This window comes from Acipenser ruthenus, chromosome 7 (genome assembly GCF_902713425.1).
Source record: "Acipenser ruthenus chromosome 7, fAciRut3.2 maternal haplotype, whole genome shotgun sequence".
NCBI lineage: Eukaryota > Metazoa > Chordata > Actinopteri > Acipenseriformes > Acipenseridae > Acipenser > Acipenser ruthenus.
This window is the reverse complement of record NC_081195.1, coordinates 4,187,211-4,207,898: the sequence shown is the minus strand read 5'-3', so window position 1 is coordinate 4,207,898 and position 20,688 is coordinate 4,187,211. Positions and strand designations below refer to the sequence as shown.

General features: G+C 37.7%; 1 protein-coding gene across 5 annotated transcripts; it reads left to right on the top strand.

Annotated features, from left to right (window-relative positions):
- Window positions 1-3,382: 3,382 nt before the first annotated feature.
- LOC117415804 (probable E3 ubiquitin-protein ligase HERC4) lies at window positions 3,383-20,521 on the top strand. 5 transcript variants are annotated; one of them, XM_059026144.1, is made up of 26 exons: window positions 3,552-3,570; window positions 4,362-4,446; window positions 5,826-6,121; window positions 7,735-7,894; window positions 8,604-8,680; window positions 8,968-9,189; window positions 9,589-9,680; window positions 10,744-10,874; window positions 11,012-11,172; window positions 11,397-11,473; window positions 11,647-11,771; window positions 12,032-12,091; window positions 12,348-12,459; window positions 12,881-13,070; window positions 13,272-13,444; window positions 13,830-13,949; window positions 14,313-14,333; window positions 15,439-15,537; window positions 15,911-16,078; window positions 16,570-16,713; window positions 16,806-16,972; window positions 17,429-17,495; window positions 17,783-17,865; window positions 18,153-18,336; window positions 18,563-18,665; window positions 19,436-20,521. In XM_059026144.1, the coding sequence occupies exons 3-26, from the start codon at window positions 5,896-5,898 to the stop codon at window positions 19,642-19,644; spliced, it is 3,171 nt and encodes a 1,056-aa protein (XP_058882127.1). In that variant the 5' UTR covers window positions 3,552-3,570; window positions 4,362-4,446; window positions 5,826-5,895; the 3' UTR covers window positions 19,645-20,521. The 5 variants fall into 5 exon arrangements, with proteins under 5 accessions (XP_058882124.1, XP_058882125.1, XP_058882127.1 ...); XM_059026143.1 differs by lacking the exon at window positions 3,552-3,570 and adding an exon at window positions 3,577-3,984; XM_059026141.1 differs by lacking the exon at window positions 4,362-4,446 and having other exon boundaries at window positions 3,383-3,570.
- The last annotated feature ends 167 nt before the right edge of the window (window positions 20,522-20,688 follow it).

The following is a 20,688-nucleotide window of genomic DNA, read 5'->3' as shown; positions in this document are numbered from 1 at the left end:
TTTTTCAAAAGATGGAAAAAAATACAGGTATGTGAGTAAAGGTATTAATCTGCAATACATACAGTTGCATTGTTTTTGGAGTAAGTGTAAGTGTGCAAGCTGCAATTGGGTATTATAGATATGATCAGTACTCAAGAAATACCAGCAGATTCAACAACACTGTCTGGACTGCTTCCTTTGACCAGTGTGCTGGATGCAGTGGCATGTCGTTAAAATGGTGTACATTAAAAGTATTTTTCTCTTTTAAAAAGCAGTATAATTTTAATAAGATGTAAAATTCTGAGATGCTTTGTATTCCGTGGGTTGAGAAGGTGGTCACCAGACAAGGAAGTATTCACTAACTCAGACGTCTATGGCTGCTTCTTGTCTTCCAAAGGGATCATGTGCAAAGTCTTCAAAGTTTACCTGATAAAGAATTTAAGTGGAAGGCAAAGATCACAGGCCTTACATTTACAACTCATTGAAGAAACAAGACATTATACAGACCCTTGTCTTCTTGTTTGAGCTAATTTTGACCGTGAACCACACTTAATATAATTCCAGTATGTGTTATCCTACTTTTATTGTCACTCCATATGGCTGCCAGAGTGGAATTGGAGTCATTTTTAATGTTACATTTCCTTTTACATGTCAATACAGTTATGATCAGAAATGATAACCATTTAGACCCTTGGAGATCATAAAGCAATGCTTAATTGTATCAAACTGCTTCACAAATAAAAAAAAATGATGTGATTTAATATAATATAGTGTTGCTTATAATATACTATTATAAACCAGTATTATACGATACTATTTTCTTTTTATAAATTCATTGTTTTCAATATTTAAAGCTGTAATTCTTATTCTTTCAGAAAAAAAATCTTAACTCAAATGGCATTATTTATAAAAGTACAATACATACAAATTGCAAAATTTAAATAAAATACATTTTTATTTGAATTATTTCATGTATAAATTGACACCACTGTTTTTCAATCTACAATATATTGTTTCAGTATGGGTACTATCCAAGAGTACTACAGTGCTGAAAAACTACCATAGAACGAGTACCAGGCGCCACCACTGACAAAGTATGAAAATAGTGCTGTTTGAAAAGAACACCATGATTTTCTGGCGTTTCCATTATTTGTTGCTTTTTATTAAAAAAAATAAATAAATAAATAAATAAAAAAACTTTTTTTGTGTTTAAACAGGAAAAACAATAGAAGAAATAAGGCTTGCTCTCTGGCAGTCGAAGCCCAATTATCCCTTCACAACTAACCGGCTGGTTTATTCAAAGTATCTACGTGTCTTTATTATCACATGGTTAAATGACGAAATTACTCAACAGCCATTGGTCTCTAGCTTAATAGTAGCCCATAGTCCATGCTGACGAAGTCTTGACACTAAAATAAATTAGTAAGCTGTTGCATTAGTAACAGTGGTGTTCAGTTGGAGCTGGCGATACCGCTTAGTATCACTGTACCCGTTCTCACTGTTTCGGGTTCTTCCAAGTCTTTATCATAATAAAGGATAAAGGCAGCGCTGGTTGGTTACCTCCAGTACGTTTTTTTGCGCATTAACCTTGCTGTATTGATAATGGAAAATTGGACGCATGTAACGGATCTCATTGCCCGAATCTCCTAGTATATGATATACAATCTGAGGTGCCTGGGTAAATATTTAACTGTGGAGTTCGTATAACAGTGGATTCGTTTTTATTATCTCCTGCTGGAGAAAGTGTGATAACTCTTCTGCCTATCTTTGATCCGAATGTTGCAGGCTCGGTAGACTGCTGGAGCCTTACTCACCACTCACCTAATAATGAGGAAACAAATAAACCTCACACCTGTCCTCCGTGACTCGTTATTTTTTCATGGATAACCAGAGACTTGGGGTATTGCCCCATTCTTTTCTATAAAACAATATTTGGTAGTGTACTCTGTGAGCTTCTTCGACAATATAGGGAGTCTTAACAAAACGAGCGACGGGTGGAAAAGGTGTAGCCTATACCTGACCTTAATATGTGGTGACAAATCGCTGTCCAATTGAAAAAATGGCTCTGCGTAATAAAGTATGTGCTTCTCGTAAACTTTACAACACGTTTCTGTTTTCCATTATTCACTTAAAAACCACGTTTTAACCCCCTGTATTAAGCAAGGGCGGTGATATTAAGGGATCTGGATCACCTTAATTCAAAAGATTGTAAATTGCTCTTCATATGCGACGCTTTGAATCGATTAGCATCTATTGGAGTAGGCATACAGAACCAGCAAAGAACAGCTAACGAGGAGATCACGGTAAACAATTTGTAGGCTACTAATTAAAGCGACATTTGAAGTAATCCCACAGCGACTGGCTCCAGAAAGTCTGGGACCTGGGCAGCCAAAAAGGTCAGTGAAATTGGTGTCAGCAACTCGCAGTTAGGTTGCAATCGTAGTGACTGGCATCGCAAATTCGCTTACGTAATTGATGAACAAAGCCATGACTATTAAGAACATTGGTCATCAGTAGCGTCCATTGGTTAGCAAGGAGTGGTTCTGGTGCTGCTTTGAAGTTGTTGCCGACAGGAGGCAATCTAGTTCGGTCTTATTTCTATTATTATTATTATTATTAGCAGACGCCCTTATCCAGGGCGACTTACAATTGTTACAAGACATCACATTATTTCAAGAGTCAAGAGTCCAGAGCCCTAACCACTACTATAATAATAATAATAATAACAATAATATTTATTTCTTAGCAGACGCCCTTATCCAGGGCGACTTACAATTGTTACACGATATCACATTATACATTATTTCACATTATACAGATATCACATTATTTTTACATACAATTACCCATTTATACAGTTGGGTTTTTACTGGAGCAATCTAGGTAAAGTACCTTGCTCAAGGGTACAACAGCAGTGTCCCCCACTGGGGATTGAACCCACAACCCTCCGGTCAAGAGTCCAGAGCCCTAACCACTACTCCACACTGCTGCCCTCTGTATGTACAATATATAAAATAAATATATAAACTAAAATATGTAAACAATAATGTTATATGTAATACATTATGCATTAAATATCATTTACACTACTCGTGTTTATTCCAGACATAACAGCACAAACCACAGAGCAACAAAATATATACAAAATAGGCTACTTTGAAATCGGCACAATAGTTTATAAACAGGAAGGTCGCATAGTGAATACATTAAGCACGAATTATTTAAAGATTGTTTTAGCTGCGCATGTCAAAGACGTTTTTAACTGATTATACACATCACAAAGAAATAATGCCTTCCTGTCAAAAAATGTAAATGATTGCAAGTTGCAGCCGACAACTGCTGCACGTGCACATCACTCATATTCCACCTCAGACACGAGCAAATGAAAAATGAGACGGTCTCATTTTACGCATGCGCAATGCGCCAGGAACTACAGATTTCTGAGGGGGTACTGAGTTGGTTGCAACACCGGTTGTGTCACAGACACCTGAAGCGACTTTTTAGACTGATAAATAGTCCTCAGCCATTAGTCAGCTTTTGGGAGCCTGACCTGCGATTTACGGCCGCGATGACCACTTCAGTAGCGGTATGGTACGTGGGACAGGGCTGAACCGGATATCGGACCGGTTTTTGCGGTCCAATATGCATCCCTAATAATAATATTGCGCTAAATGTCCTTATCAAGTGTCATCACAATTTTATAATTGTATATTTAAAAAAGGCAATCTTAGATTACAGCATACTGACAGGACCCTGGATATATCTGAAGACTAATACTCCCAAGAACTTGTTTTTTTAATATGTCCTTACCAAATTTACAGTTGGTGATTGTAATGAAGGTGGGCCTTCAACAGGCCTCCCCACTGAACTAATACCGTACTTGCATTTAAATGGCCATATTATTACAGAACCAAAGCACCTCGTCAAAATTAAACTCATCTCTACACTATCCAGCAAAGCGTGAGAAAAAATAAACATGAATACAGAATAATACAACAACTAAAGGTCAGTATGACACAAGACAGGACTGTCACAATATTATTAATGCCAGCATTTACAGACATCGTGAGAGGCTGTGCCGTTTATCTGGAGTTCATCAGCAGGGATTTAATATTAGTTAAACGAAGAACCGCCTGATCAATTTGGTTTTTGTACTGCCTTTTAACAAAAACACGGGTTTTCTGGAGATTACCATTCCACACTGACCGACGGATGAAAGGGAAAGAAGAGATGGGTAGGCGTTTAAAAATGTCGTCACGTCCGGTCTTATGGTGTGTTCTGCTTCTAGAAGCAATTTCCCAATTTCCCAACAGATAGAAATCCAAAGAAGGTTCTGCAGGCTGGGTTTTACCTTATATTAATCCTGTGTGTAATTCACATAGATGTCGTCTTTTTGAGAAGTGGACAGACATTTTTCACATAAACAGAATCGAGGCTGTGATGGAAAAACATCACCAGCATTTGCAGGTAAGAATGAGTCGATCAAACACGGTCCTTCCTACTGTAAATGTTAATATTTCAAACAGCAAAGCGAAAAGAAGAAGGTTATCTACCATTGTAGATACATTGCAGGGATTGGTTTATTAAGCAGTGTTGCTGAGGGCAAACTAAAAGCAAATGTGATGGGGTGTCATTTTTGTCTGTCTGCAACAGTGTTTCTCAAATAAAGTACCGACACAAAGCTCGAAGAGTCCCATACTTGTCGGATCCTGCAAGCTGTGCTCTTTTTATTACACATTGATGTAGAAAAGCTATACTGTGAAATGAAAGCTGTGTTCAAATACGAAGGCATTTGTGTTTACTGTAATTAATCAAATGTGGTGATGACGGCGAATTCCACTGACAATTCTAAATGATTGTGCGGGAGTTACCGCACTCATTTTAACATTTGATAGAATATAAATTGCCTAAGTGTCTAAAATGTTTATGCACGTTCTGTTGGTGTGATGATCTTAAATCTCCGGTGCCCCAAGCCATGACTAACAAACTAACAAAATAGATGTCACTTGCCTGCCAGACAGCAGTCAGACACATTTTAAGCTTAGATGATCTAAAGATAACAAGATATGTTTTCTTATTATACAGTCCTTTACCTTTGTACATATATAACCCATTAGTAACACAGTATCCTCTCATGATATCCCAAAATGAGATAAAAGGCTTAAATTACACATTATTATATATTTGTTAGAGATCTCAGAGATATGTCATATGCATGCAAATTAGATCTTCAAAACTCCTTTTAAAAATAAAGAATTCCAATTGCATTGTAATAAATAAATAGAACATTCCATATTTGTCAATATTTTCTCCTTAAAATGAACATTTTGCAACTGCAGGAGCTTGTTTCAAGCAATGAATGTGCAACTCTGGTATTCATGTACTTGAGTTAAAATGCCACAAGGGTGTTACTGTTTTGTGTTGTAATGTGTGTATTGTTTATTATGTGTCTCAGAATTTGTATATATATATCTATATAAGTTCAATTTTGTAGGTCTTCTGGTACTGTGTTGTCTGGTTTCTTGTTGAGTGTGCCTTGTGAAAATAGTGCAGTTAGACACTGTGATTAAGAGAACAAAACAACCTGTCTGTACATGAAGATATGGGAATGTCACGTCCTGGGGCGTGTAAAACTAGTTTTATACCTACACACACCCCATTCACTTTTGATAAAGTGAAGTTCTCTTTTTTTTTTCTTTAATCATTTTTAATTGCTAATATAAACAGCAAAAAGCAACAAGGAAAGCAGTCAGTCAGTTAGTTGGTGCTTTCTTTGAAGTAGTGGAGTTGTTTTCAGAAACATTTGAGCTGGGTGAATAACGGTTCATTTTTTGTCTTTATTCCAGTATCAGTGAAATTGCTGGGCACCCAGACTTTAAGAGGAACGAGTCAGTGGCTTGTGAAAGGCCGGTAGCCATGCTGTGCTGGGGTAATGCTTCCTTCGGGCAGCTGGGGGTGGGCGGAATCGACGAGGAGATTGTCATCGAGCCCAGGAGCTGCAAGTTCTTCCACGGTAAAAAGATCCGTGATGTGGGGTGTGGGCGAAGGCACACAGTGTTTGTGCTGGAAGACGGGACAGTCTACACTTGCGGCTGTAATGATCTGGGGCAACTGGGCCACGAGAAGGCGAGAAAGAAACCAGGTAAGCAGTATTTGAGACTGTACTAGACTGAATCCAATGAGTATTACATATGTTTCAGTGAAATGTGTTTAAAGATTACCAATCTTTTTTTGTGTTCCTTTTAAAAAAAAAAAAACTAAACTAGAATGGGAAAGCCAACTAGCACTGTGAATGGTGAACAGTATAACAGCTATGATGTCTTCACCAACTCACCACCGATTCCTTTCTGATTGCTGTTAGGTAAACATCTGATAAACTTGATATTACACAATGTCTTGAACCTATACATGATTTTATAATACACGCTGATATGTAGAGTTGCCCGTGGTTCTTATAGTTCAAGATCATCTTTTCGTCTCCCAATTACATTGCAAATACAGACAGTTTGCTATACTGAAATGGACACCTGCATAGTTTGTCCAAATGTAGTAGTGCATCTTGTATTAAGATTATGGGAGTTGTTTTCTTGAAGTTGCTCTATGTCTGAGAGACAATTGTTCAGTTCCAGCCTTTAAAGAAACTGAATCCAGGGGGTATTCTTGGAACCAAAAAAGATTGATTTTTATTTTTTTTAACAATATGTTGCTGCTGCAATGCTTTGCTTTAGCTGAAAGGTTCTGATCATTTCAAATGCTGTAAGAGTTGCTGTCTCTCCCTGATGTTGCAAATAAAGATTCTGATGATTAGGCTGATTCCATGCATTCCTCATCCTGGCCTTTGAATGTACAGCAGAGTACAGGGGACAGTTGTTGATCACAAGCAGTCAGTCAGCAGGAGTAGTATTTTGTGTTGTGATGACCTTTTAAAGCAACTTGCAATACAGCCCCTGGCTGCTATTCAATACTTAAATCAGATTCTGTATACAAGTAACCTCAGCAGAAAGCTGTAGCTTAATAACATGTTTAAACTGCTTTGCTCCACCTGCTTTAATATTTACCATAGAGTAGGTGTGGCCAACTCAGTTGAAATGTCACAGTGTCACATGTTTTTTGGAATCTCACAATGCTGTGTTTTTGATTCTTTATGTATGAATCACTTATTTTATTGCTGACATTTCTTCTAACTTACCAATGAATAAAAAAAATAAACCAGACATTCATGTAAGGAACAAGTACAGACTGAGAGCTTGTAGAAGACCTCAAATAAGTTGGCTCAAGCCTTCTACAAAAAAGGCATGTCTGTTCATAGACAGTAGTCCAAATTGTGTTATGCAAAAAAATGCCACTTGAATAACACTATGGGAAAACTTTTGCAATAAATAAACTAGCGTAAACGGCTTGCACAGCAGACGTGCATGTTTAAAGAACATGATCCTAACGCATATGAATGGCAGGGCCTTCCCCTGGATTGACAGGCTAGAAGACACAATGGTAACTCTCCAGGTACCACCTTTTCAGCACTTTGAGTTCCATCCACCATCCCTACAAAGCAGTGATGGGTCTTCAAGTTAGTTAGAACTCAAAAAGTATGACATTTTGAAGTGGTCTCCTTCCTTGTGTATAAAGTGATGAGTATGAGGTTTTTTTTTTTACTAAGGCAAAACACAATCAGAGACTCGTTTGTGCTTCCTATTATATGGGTGGGTGTCGCGGAAGGAGAGTAACGTGATGTTTGTTTATTGCTTATTTCTGTAGAGCATGTCGGTGCCTTAGATGCTCAGAACATTGTGGCAGTGTCTTGCGGGGAGGCGCACACTCTTGCCCTGAATGACAAGGGGCAGGTGTTTGCATGGGGCCCAGCAGCCGATGGACAGCTGGGCCTGCCAGGTACAGAAGAGTGTGTCCGAGTGCCCAGGTAAGACCAGTGACTTGAGTGAGACAAGCAATATAAATCAAGACCCTCTGAGCCAGCTGAGACCCTGTTCACACACACACACACATCCCAACAACCTTGTGATGTCAGAAGTGACCACAGTTATAATGTAGTCACATAGCATTTTAAAGGAGGATGGACAGTCGCATACTTTAAAAAGCCTAAAATAGTTGTGCCTTACATAACAACAAATGCACCATTTTCTTGGAATGGCTCCTTTGATTATCCAAAGGACAGTCTCTGCAATTGGGACAGGACTTTTTTTCATGAAACTAAGTAAGCAATAATCATGCTATTCTAAATGCTGTGGATATACATCATGGTGACCTACTTTTTCCATGCTACTGATACCTGTAATGTATATTATTAAACATCCTTGGGGAGATGTAGATATTAATGACAGTCTACCAATTCAAACTGTGGGAACCACAGTATCAGCGCATTTACATGAGGAAGGGCTTCTGCTGCTGGGACTTTGCCTTGATTGCACATGAGTGACACGTGATTAAGATTTATCAATGACACTTTTTTGGGGGGCATGTATGTTCATTAATGTCCAATAAATTAAAAACTAGGGGTCGCCCTTACCTGAAGAAATGACCCTGCCTCTATGTAAGAGTTTTGCTATGTTGCAGGGTTTTACCTCGTACTGCATGAAGTGACTAATGGTTTTATTTTTGTCTTTAAACAGAACCATCAAGAGTTTGTCTGATGTTCAGATAATCCAGGTGGCATGTGGACATCAGCACTCTCTTGCATTATCTAAAGGTAAGTGCGTGTGAGTGATGTTTTAAACAGACTGCAGTGCATAAGAATGTGGGTTCAATTAATTAATATATATATATATATATATATATATATATATATATAATATATTACACACATATATATATATATATTACACACATATATATATATATATTACACACATATATATATGTATTTGTAACCGCCCTCGTCATTTAGTTATGATTGTGTTAGAATCCAAAACATTTTGTGAACACAGCCTTGCATACATATTTTCCTTTTTTTTTTTTTTTTTTTTTAAATTTTAGGAAGTCAGATCTTCTCGTGGGGACAGAATAAAATTGGGCAGCTTGGACTGGGCTGTGAAAACAAAAGCCACTGTTCTCCGCAGATAATTCGGTCTTTGCTGGGTGTTCCCTTTGCCCAGATAGCAGCTGGAGGAGCCCACAGCTTCGCACTCACGCTCTCGGGGGCCGTGTTTGGCTGGGGACGCAACAAGTTTGGGCAGCTCGGCCTAAATGATGAGAGAGGTAAGGTTGATCCCAGGAAAGATCATCAGTAGTCTGAAAATGCTGGCTGTGACACAGCAATGTCAGGGGTACTCTATCCTTTGACATTGCTATTGCCCTAGGGCCACAAATGTGATGTCATGTCACTCATGCGTTCTCTCTGAAAACGGAGGGTGGTTATTTAAACATAGTTGGATAATATGAAAATGTTTTTTTTTTTTTTTTCTGATTGGTAGCTCTTCAAAAATTGTCAAGTAAAAGTAAGTGTTTATACAGCAGAATCAATAATCTTCTCCAGTGTTTTCTGGGTTTCCTCTTTTAAATGCAGTTCTGAATGTTGCAGGGAAAGAAATCGTAGCCCTTTCTACCTGGATGTTCTGCTTTGCATTATTAAAATGGACTGAAACATTTCTCTTGCAGACAGGTATGCTCCTGTACTCCTTAAGTCTCTCAGAACACAGAAGATTGTTTACATAAGTTGCGGAGAAGATCACACAGCTGCACTTACCAAGGTATAGTACAAGACAAATCAGAGAAATAATTACTGGTATTGTTGCATTTTTTTGGGCAACCGTGAAGTTTTAAAGATGTACATTGTTTTGTACAGTAAGCATCGGAATAGGCTGCGTTGTTTTATTCATCGGTGCTCTGCATCGCTGAGTCGGAAGTGACATCACTTGGTGCTCATATTGCTGCTGCTTGCAAGGCAGTGGTTGACTTGTGTGAGGATGATCGCACACTGTTAGACTGGTGGGAAGGTGAAAACGGCACTGATGTATCGTCTTGCATAAGCAGCATCTACAAAATAAACTGAAAGCTTATTGGGACGAACTAAGAACTTAAAGCCTTATTATCTCTGTTAAGGTTTAGTTACTGCAATTGTAAATATTTATAAATGTTAATATATTAATAGATACACTTTCAAATAGTTCGCCCTGATTTCGCAACTTTAACATATTTGTTTGAAGTATAAAATAATAAATAACATACACGGTAAAAGAAAAGGGGGTACAAAAGGCAGGATCTAACAGCATAGGCAGTTTTTCAAATACAGTACAATGTGAGATTATTGGCTAATATTTATATAAATATTTTAATTAGCACTACATATTTATTAAATACACAACTCTATACCCATTTCAAAAGATTTGCCGTCTCTGGATCTACAATTAAATTGATGAAAGTGTCTTTCGTACTGGAGACTTAACTTCTTCCATGGCTGCAGCCGTATTGGTTTTGCTGCAGTTCACCTTGGTGAATCCGCTGCTTCAGTGGTGACTCATCAGCGAGTTTAACAGCAGTTCGTTGAGAGACTCCTGGTGAATTTAACAACGGTTTGGTAAATCCGGTTTACATCGGTGCATGCAGCGGTGAATAAAACAACACGCCCACTATATAAAGTAGGCTTTACGTAAGGGAATTTCAAGCAAATATTAACCAGGCACCCAGTCTTTGAGGTGGCTCATAACAAAGTTCTTATTAGTTTAAAAACCTTTATATGAGCTGAAAACTGCTTTTGTGATTAAATAATTTAAGAACTATTTAGACCCAACTGACCATTGCATTTCATTGTAGGAGGGAGGTGTGTTTACATTTGGAGCTGGAGGATATGGACAGTTAGGTCATAACACTACCAGTCATGAGATAAACCCCAGGAAAGTCTTTGAACTGATGGGAAGTGTTGTCACACAGATAGCCTGTGGTAGGTAAGTACCCTCTTGAGTAATTCCATTTCTTCTGCATGGCAAAGTCAGGTTTTAGGGTGCTAGTTTATGCAGGGTATGGTCCTCCTGATTGATTGATTTATTTATTTATTTATTTATTTATTTATATTTTTTTTAAGGCAGCACACTTTAGCATTTGTCCCCTCGTGTGGAAGAATTTACTCCTTTGGACTGGGAGGTAATGGACAACTGGGAACAGGATCTACATGTAACCGGAGTAGTCCCTTCACTGTCCAGGGAAAGTGGGTTGCACACAATAGCCAGTGTCCTCCTAATACAAGTAAGTGTGTGTTTCTGTTCTGTAAAGGATTGCTCAATTAACCTGTGATGATCAAGTCTGATCTGTGATTTGTAGAACAGGTGGTTTTAATTCTGATGTTTATCAATGTTGAAACTGCACACTTTTTGATGTTTTTACTTTTTTTAAAGTAAGTCGTGCTTGCTCAATTGAAGGTTCATAATTTATTCAATTTATCTTGTAAACTGATTATTTGTGTTGCACAGATATTGAAGAATACTGTTGTGTGAAGAGAATTTACGCAGGTGGAGACCAAAGCTTTGCACATTATTACACTCCTGAGGTAAGGAAAAAGGAAACTTCTTATAATGTAGGATGTAAAAAGCTGTTATGTTAACATGTGAAAATAAAGAAATTGCTGTACATACAGTATGTGAAATAAAAAAGTAAGAAATGTAAAATACAATTTAAAAGTATTAAAACCACTTGTAATTTAAATCTCATCTCTTCTTTCAGAATTCTTTGCCAGCAGATGATTTCCGGAATTCAGATTTTCTGAGAAAGATTTATACATTAAATTATGAAATTATTCAAAGGTGGTTGAACCATGCTCAAGGCAGGCTTCCTGCTGATATAGCAAAGTAAGAATATCTTTTGCTTGCCTTTAAAATATACAGTTCTGCAGTATATTTTCTTACCGTGCAAGTTGGTTCCTTATATATAAAAAAAAAAAAGTTAGTTACAATAATACTGCACAAGGTTGCCCTTTTCACATGTATATTGCATAAAGATATAAAGAAAAACATACATCTTAAAGATTATATAATTTGAGATTGTTCATTAAAACAAGTTCAGCTTCATTTATTAACAACGTGTCTTGCTGTTTTGAATTCCTCTCCAGTGAGATAGATGTGGTGTTCTCTTCTGCAAGCTGTCTAAATGGAAGCTTCCTATCGGACAGGTAAGGCAGATCTTTCATTGTCAATATTTCTGTACAGTAAGTCATCTTCTGTATTTGATGTATTCAAACTCTACATTGGTGCGTGCTGTCCAGCATTCTAAAGTTAAACATAGATACAACATTGTTAACCATTTAGATGTAGGATGTAACGCTTCTGGTTCTTCTGGCAATACATCAATACAATTCACATAATCAGATTCTGATATAATGATGTCAGTATTTGCTGTAATTAGTCATTCTTGTTTTTGTTATTCAGCCATCCTCACCACCATAAAACCAGCTCTAAATTCTCAGGGGTTGACATGAACTCAGCTAGACTGCTGTTTCACAGGCTGATACAGCATGATTATCCAAACATTTCTCAACAGGTAGGCAATGATCGGTCCTTTATTGCAACATTGCTGGCCTATGTAAAATGTTTTTACAAAGAGACGTTAAAGTCATCTTTTTTTATATGAAACAGTACAATACAGGAATATAATATAATCCATTTTACAACAAATCCAAGAGGAATGACCCTGCTAATACGAGCTTTCCATTGATACAGATGTGTGTGATCAAAAAGGACTCTGTTCTATTGTGTGTACACCATATTAAACAAACACATTTTCTTGACATATTTAGTCACATTATATTCTGACATTCACTTTTGTTTCCTCGGGAGAAGTAAATAGGAATTGATCTGAATCTATGACTTGAAGCTTATTTTATTTTATTTTTTACAAAGAAAGGAATCTGTTTCCTTTCTGGAATAAAGTATTTTTCAAAAACGTTTTGCTTTATCCTCAGGTGGCTGCTAGCATAGAAAAGAACCTGCTCTCTCAACTTCCCAACTCTCCACCTGATATCGAAGCTCTGCGATTGTACCTTACGCTACCAGAGTGCCCTCTATTCAGTGACCCCAACAACTTCACAACCTTAGCAATACCCTTTGCTTTGGCTATTGTCAGTCTGAAAGAAACGCCACTGAAAGTACTTGGTAAAAATACATACTTATCTAACCTGTTACATAATCCTAACCCTAATGCTGTAATCACTTTAATAGCAGTATTTGGGCCAGACAGGCGGCTATATAAAAAAAGATTAGTTCTCTAAGAATTATAATTTCTCTCTTTGATTCAGGAGTAATTCTTGGGTGTCTTGTTATGCATCTGATTTCCCTCTGTGTTATATCTAATAGAAAACTGGTGGTCTAAACTTGAACCTCAGATCTTCCAAAGGATCGTGCAGCTCTACAAAGAAGTGGTGGTGAACCTCCTGCGAATTCGCAAGATTGGGATCCCTCCCTCCGAGCAGAGGATCTTCAACAGCTTCCTGCATATCGCCTTGAAAATCTTAGAGATTCTCCACAGGGTGAGTCTGCCAGCACAGGGAAAATACCCCATGCTTTCCACATGAAACCACAGAGACGAGTGTGTAGAAATTAGGAACAGGTACACGTAATCGGAGGATGTCTAGATTTATTATAAAGGCTAGATAAATCTAAGGATCCCTCTAAAGGTCCTTTTTGGGGGGTGACTATGAGATGAGGCATTTTATACAATATAACCATTCATGGTCACCTGTAAAAAAACAAAAAAAGAGCAGCTGCGTTCTGTGTTTCAGTTGATCCATTTGCAGTGCTGTCATGCCTGGTTAGATCTCAATTGGTTTGAGTAGTGTATAGAAGCTCTGTTGCACCAGGGCTAACTGGGTTACATTTTAGGTGTAGATAATGAGTTTGCTGCTTCTTTTATAGGTTAACGAGAGATCAGCACAAATCATACAATATGACAAGTTCTACATTCACGAATTACATTCCCTGATAGACATTAAAAATGACTACATCACCTGGATACAGCAACAGATGTATGGGGTGGTAAGTAAGGTTTTTTTTAAGTTTGTTTTCCATCTTGACTGTATGGCAGCCTCTTGTGTCGCTGCGTATGATAATGGAAAGCCATGTGTAATGTCGGAAGTTGCACCGACAATTATGTTTTTTTTTTTTTTTTGTCCCCCCCACATCAACAAACACCTTTTTATATAGATCAGATGAGTATTAGTTTTCCAGATTTTTTTTTTTCCCTAAGCGAACGTAGGAAATAGTTTAGCCACTCAGTTTAGAAGGCAAGCTCTTTTATATGAAATTCGATCCATACCTCTTGAACCACACATGAGAAACGGGCACTAATGCTTCTTTTCTCTTTCTCAATTATTTTTTTCTGCTGCCTTTTTGTTGCAGGACCTCAACCAAGGATTGGAGGTAAGCTTAGTGTCAGTGTTGGTAGTTTTAGTTTCAGGTATTTCCTGTTTGTTGATTTTATTTTTGTGTAAACATATTCTCTGCAGTAAGATGCGTCTGGCTCAGAACATGACCTAAAAAACGTGATTCCAGAGCTGCTCAGTTCTTTACAACCAACATACGTAGTTTACATGCAGGATGTTCCTCAACTCTTGGGGGTGTTCCCACATCCAACACATTTGTGTGGCACCCTGTGTTTCAGACAGAGTAATCTGGACCAGAGGATTGTGAGTTTGAGCACAGTGAGCTAGTTGTGTTTGTTTATAAAGTCCTTCATGGATTAGGACCATCCTATCTCCAAGAACTACTAACTCTCTATATTCCTATTCGTTCTTTGAGGTCAGAGAATGCAGAACTCTTAGTTGTTCCAAAGAAATCATCTTAAATCAACTAGAGCCAGAGGTGTTTGCTGTTGTGCTTCTCGTTTGTGGAACTCGATTCCACTTGGCATTGGGCAGGTTGAAACATGGGATTCTTTAAAGTCTGAATTGAAAACATGCTTTTTTTAATGTGCTTTTATAGAATTGGTTGTAGCTCGAGTGCATTGTACATAGGAGCGCTCATGATTTTTTTGTTTGTTTTTTTTAATTTGTACTGCGCTCTGGGATGCCACTGCTATAGCAAGTTTAAAGTTATTACTGCCCTGCCACTCTTGACAAGACTGAGAGTCTGTGAAGGTAGCTGTTGTCATAGGGACCTCATTAAAAAAAAATATATATTTTAACATGAAAAATATAAATGCAGCTACCCCCCCTCCCCCAGTGTGTGTCCTACACCATTTATTATTTTCTAGTGATTTATTCACTTATAAAGTATCCTGTTTTCATAATGAAGTACTAATCAGCTGTGTCCCCTTGCGCCATGTACATGATCTTTACCAAAGCTTACACATTTTGCTGGCTGTTCCCATTGCCTCCTTGTGAAGCCTTTAGTTATGGTAAAGAGTAATTATGCGTCGTTGGACTTTATTCACTAAAGCTTTAACTCCTGAGTTATTTGTTGTCTGTTTTTATTAATAAAACCTGGTTTGTTTGCAGTTGCCCTCATATGTTGCTTGTGTTTTCAGATGCCGGATATGCCTGTCACAATTTGCACATACCCTTTTGTCTTTGATGCCCAAGCTAAGACGACGCTATTGCAAACTGATGCAGTATTGCAAATGCAGGTGAGTGATTTTTGTATATTTTCTCTCTCTATCTCTCTATCTATCTATCTCTCTATCTATCTCTCTATCTATCTATCTCTCTATCTATCTATCTCTCTATCTATCTATATATCTATCTATCTATCTATCTATCTATCTCTCTATCTATCTATCTATCTCTATCTCTCTCTCTCTCTATCTCTCTCTCTATCTATCTCTCTATCTATCTATCTATCTATCTTTCTATCTATCTATCTATCTATCGATCTATATCTATATATATATATATATATATATATATATATATCTATCTCTCTATCTAAATAAAGGCAGTTATGAGGACCCTCCTTGCAGGTGAAAGGGATCATGTATCATTTGTCTTTGTGTTTCTCAGATGGCTGTTGACCAGGCGCACAGGCAGAACTTCTCCTCGTTCTTCTTGCCAGTGGTGGAGTCTGTGGACCCGTGTCTGATGCTTGTAGTGAGGAGGGAAAACATTGTAGGGGATACAATGGAAGTGCTCAGGAAAACCAAGAATCTGGATTACAAGAAGCCGCTCAGGGTACTGCATTTACATTTTGCTTGGAATTGCCTGTATCTTTTAATGTCACAGTAGAGTACTTACCTGTTTGACCTGAGGCGTTCTTCTTTTGTAACACCACAACTGAAATTGAAATGCAGTGAGATACAGAACATATGCAAAACCTTGAAGTGCTTGTATACAGTAATGCTAAAGATGAGTACAACTGAAGAAGGGCTTTTAAAGCAAGGTGTTGTGTGTAATCTGGAGGCTGTGTGGTCCAGTGGTTAAAGAAAAGGGCTTGTAACCAGGAGGTCCCCGGTTCAAATCCCACCTCAGCCACTGACTCATTGTGTGACCCTGAGCAAGTCACTTAACCTCCTTGTGCTCCGTCTTTCGGGTGAGACGTAATTGTAAGTGACTCTGCAGCTGATGCATAGTTCACACACCCTAGTCTCTGTAAGTCGCCTTGGATAAAGGCGTCTGCTAAATAAACAAATAATAATAAATAATCAAAGCTAGTGCTGTTGCAGGTGATCTTTGTTGGGGAGGAAGCTGTGGATGCAGGAGGTGTTCGGAAAGAATTCTTCCTGCTCATAATGAGAGAGCTGCTGGATCCCAAATATGGCATGTTTAGATATTACGAAGACTCGAGGCTTATCTGGTTCTCTGACAAGGTAAAAATACATTGGATTTGATCAGCCTTGTACTGACAATGTGTGATCCAGTTCAGAATGTTTGTAATGTTTTTGTTTTGCTCTTTATTTAGACCTTTGAAGACATTGACTTGTTCAATTTGATTGGTGTTATCTGTGGCCTGGCGATCTATAACTTGACGATTGTAGATCTGCATTTCCCCCTGGCATTGTATAAAAAGCTTCTGAAGAAGAATCCTACACTAGATGATCTGAAGGAGCTGAAGCCTGGTGTAGGCAGGTTGGTCTTGAGCAAAACAATCATTCTTCAATTTTAGTCTGATCTCCCTCTGAATATTTCAATCAGGTTCTATTACTGCCATCCCTGAAACTTTTCAAATGCTAAAAAAAAAAAAAAAAAAAAAAAACATGGCCAAACTGAAAATATTTGATTTATTGTACCACAACCTCCTGATTTGTCATAGATTATGGCCTAATGAGTAAAGACATCCTATATTTTCAATTACGTGTGAGAGGGGAAGTAGGGCAGTTTAGCACAAATTCACTGTAGTGTTAATGGTCTGAGTGGATAACATCAGCCAGAGTGCCCTAGAAGAGCTTGGAATATGGCAACCCAGCAGTCAGTGCTGTGTGTTTTTATAATGGTCAAGAGACCCTGAGACTTATTGTTTAAATAGGCTTGCCAGTAAGATTCTCGATACGATTTTCTAAATGTATTATTATTTAATCTTTACAGAAGTATGCAGCAGCTACTGGATTATCCAGATGATAATGTGGAGGACGTATTCTGTTTGAATTTCACAGTATGTCTTTTTATTTTTATTCTAGTAGAGGTCATCCAGCACATCATAGTCGCCGTTGACCAACACAAGCTTGTAAACAAATTGGGGGCTAACTTCATCAAGAAGGGGGTATTAGGCATTCCAGCATTAGGGAATCCATTTCTCATTTGTCTAGTTTCGTTTGGGTTATTTTATTATCAAGTAATGTATTTTGTATTGATATTTAATTTTCAGGTTTCTGTTTACCGTTTTTAACTTTAAACAGCCTTTTCAATTATTATTATTATTATTATTATTTTTTTTACTAGATTACTGTGGAAAATTTTGGTGCAACAGAAGTCAAAGAACTTATTCCAAATGGTGACGATGTTGTTGTTAACAAACACAACAGGTAAGTTTGAGGTCCATACACCACACGTTTATCTTTAGAATTTTTTGCAAGCAAACGTAATGAGAGCTCAAGCAACAATAATTCTGTCAATTCCTATTGGTGGGGGATTTAGTCCTGAACAGTGTAGTATGGATATGGCATTAACGTTCCTTCCTCAAAAGATCTGTAAACGGAGTGAGGAATGGAATCATAAATCATAGTCCATCATGTTGGAAACGTGATTTCTGTTGAGTGTATTGTTAGTAGTGCAGTCGGAGCTGTATGACATTGATGGTTATTATTTTCAGACAGGACTTTGTCAATGCCTATGTGGACTATGTCTTCAATACATCAGTTGCTCCATTATTTGAAGCCTTCTATGAAGGCTTCCACAAAGTGTGTGGAGGTAAAGTTCTTCAGCTCTTCCAACCCAACGAGCTCCAGGCCATGGTGATTGGAAACACCAACTATGACTGGAAAGAACTGGAGAAGGTAAGAAGCCCATTGGCAGTATTACAACAAATCGAATACAAGGTAAAATGTTAAGAGTGAAAACTGTTTTATGGTTCATGACAGAAATAGGTTTCTTGGCTGAATTTTCACTTTGTTGCTGCAGTAGTTAAGGAAGTAGTATTTTGTTTAGTTATTTAGTTAAGGGGCTACAGTTTCTGTATCAGAAGGTTGCAATCTAATGAACGCTGTCTTTCTGTGTGTCCAGAGTACAGAGTATAAAGGAGAGTACTGGGCAGACCATCCCACTATAAAGCTCTTTTGGGAAGTGTTCCATGAGCTGCCTCTGGAGGAGAAGAAACAGTTTCTTTGTAAGCATTGTAATCATCTAACATCATGTCAATCAATCGAGAGCCCCACAATTGCAGGTTGTCATATTGCGTCCCCTTGATATGCGTTATTGTACAATATTACTGAAACAATCGCAAATGCCAAATTCCCCTAGTTTGTGCATGAGCCTTTGGAGCCTAATGTGAACAAACACCCTCACTTGCTCAGTCTATTCAGGGGTCTATAAAATGGAGCTGGATCCATTTTTAACTGCCTGTTCATGAATCTCTCAAAATGCCATCTTAGAGAATTTAAATCATCTGCATTTTCTTATTATTTAAAGTCTTCCTTGTTTAACATCCTATTATGTGTCTTCTGTGTGATTCTCCAGACTATTATTTGCCATGCTTACTAACTAGTCCAGCAACAAATGCTTCAGAAAAGATTTCTCAAGGTTTATTATGAGGAAGCACATTGGAGCTGCTTTGTGCTATTGGGATCTGTTCCATTCTTCAAACACAAGGGGGCAGCATTGTACATCACAGTTATGAGATTAAACCAGCACCAACCAGATAAACTGGAAGTGTGTGAAGTTTATTAAAACACCTGTTAACTTTATCACACTGTTAACAGAACTGCACCAAACAGACCTTTTAAAATCAATTTACAACCCATTGCAGGTTTGGTTTACTGCAAGCTTCATCTTTCTTTTGTTTTTTGTTTTTTTCAGTCATGTTAGTTACTTATTGCAAGATGCATTGTTCCTAAGATACACGTAACAGCAATGTGACTGTTCCCATTTCCCTTGCAGTGTTTTTGAGTGGCAGCGACCGCATTCCTATCCTGGGGATGAAGAGCCTCAAGCTGGTGATCCAGCCTACTGGAGGAGGGGAGCAGTACCTGCCAGTGGCTCACACCTGCTTCAATCTCTTAGACCTGCCAAAATACACAGACAAACAAACCCTGAGAGCCAAGCTCATCCAGGCCATCGACCACTATGAAGGATTTAATTTAGTGTAAAAAAAAAAAAAAACTTATTGCTTGCCTTATCAGATGCAGTATTTCTATTTCTAAAGACTATCTGGACACATACTGGCAAGTTTGAAAGTGAGACAAAAAACACAAACCAAAAGTCTTTCAATGGAAGAGGAACTGAAATATGCCTGCTGATAAAAGCTACCAGTTAGCTGGTAGTCCACTTGTTACAAGAACCCTGTACTTGTAACAATACACCCATCGGATTCACCCTCTACAAAGACTGAAGCTGTGTCATTTTCCTATGGTGGGGGTGAGAGTGTGAACAAACTGCTTTATGCTTTTGTAAAGTATCAATGCTATATATATATATATATATATATATATATATATATATATATATATATATATATATATATTAATTAGTGTGTATTTAGCCTTTCGTTTGTTATTACATTAAATGCGTTTAACAGTAGCAGCTACTTTATTTTCTTATTTTGCAATACAGCATTACATTTCCGCACTGGTTCTTGACATATCACTCAAATGAATGTAATAGCTTATTGTGTGTAATGTGTTGATTTCTTTATGGACTTGTACAGGACCCTGTACACTGTTCTGAAAAAAGAAACCAATCTTCAAAGCATCGGTGCATATAATTAAACTAAGACCTTAAGTTTTTACTTTGAAGGTGTGTTTATTAACATGAGGTGCACCTGCATCAAATGTTCTGGTTTTAGGATCAACCCTGATCACTCCTACAATTTCATAGGGAAATGGTGTAACATGCATGTGGTGTTTAGTTATAAATCAAACAGGGATGCTTTTCTTTTTGTTGTAAATGCATTAAATTCAAGCTTCTGATTTCTGTTGATACAATATTTGTTTTACCCAATTTCCCCATAGCCTGTGTGTGTGTGTGTGTGTGTGTGTGTGCAAAAATAAAGCAGACTTTGAAAGCAAAAATGTAATTCTAAAAAATCAGACCTGTGCATAGATGACTGCAAATCTGATTGTGTAAATATACAGCAACCATTTTGGAAATACATATAAAAGGTTTGTGAACAATTGCTGTTATTTATGTTTACT

Coding starts and splice junctions, on each gene's coding strand:
- LOC117415804 (XM_059026141.1), top strand. CDS start 3,398: ATGCGCCAGGAACTACAGATTTCTGAGGGGGTACTGAGTTGGTTGCAA. Junction 7,895..8,603: donor GAGTGTGTCCGAGTGCCCAG/GTAAGACCAGTG, acceptor GTCTTTAAACAG/AACCATCAAGAGTTTGTCTG. Junction 11,474..11,646: donor CACATTATTACACTCCTGAG/GTAAGGAAAAAG, acceptor CTCTTCTTTCAG/AATTCTTTGCCAGCAGATGA.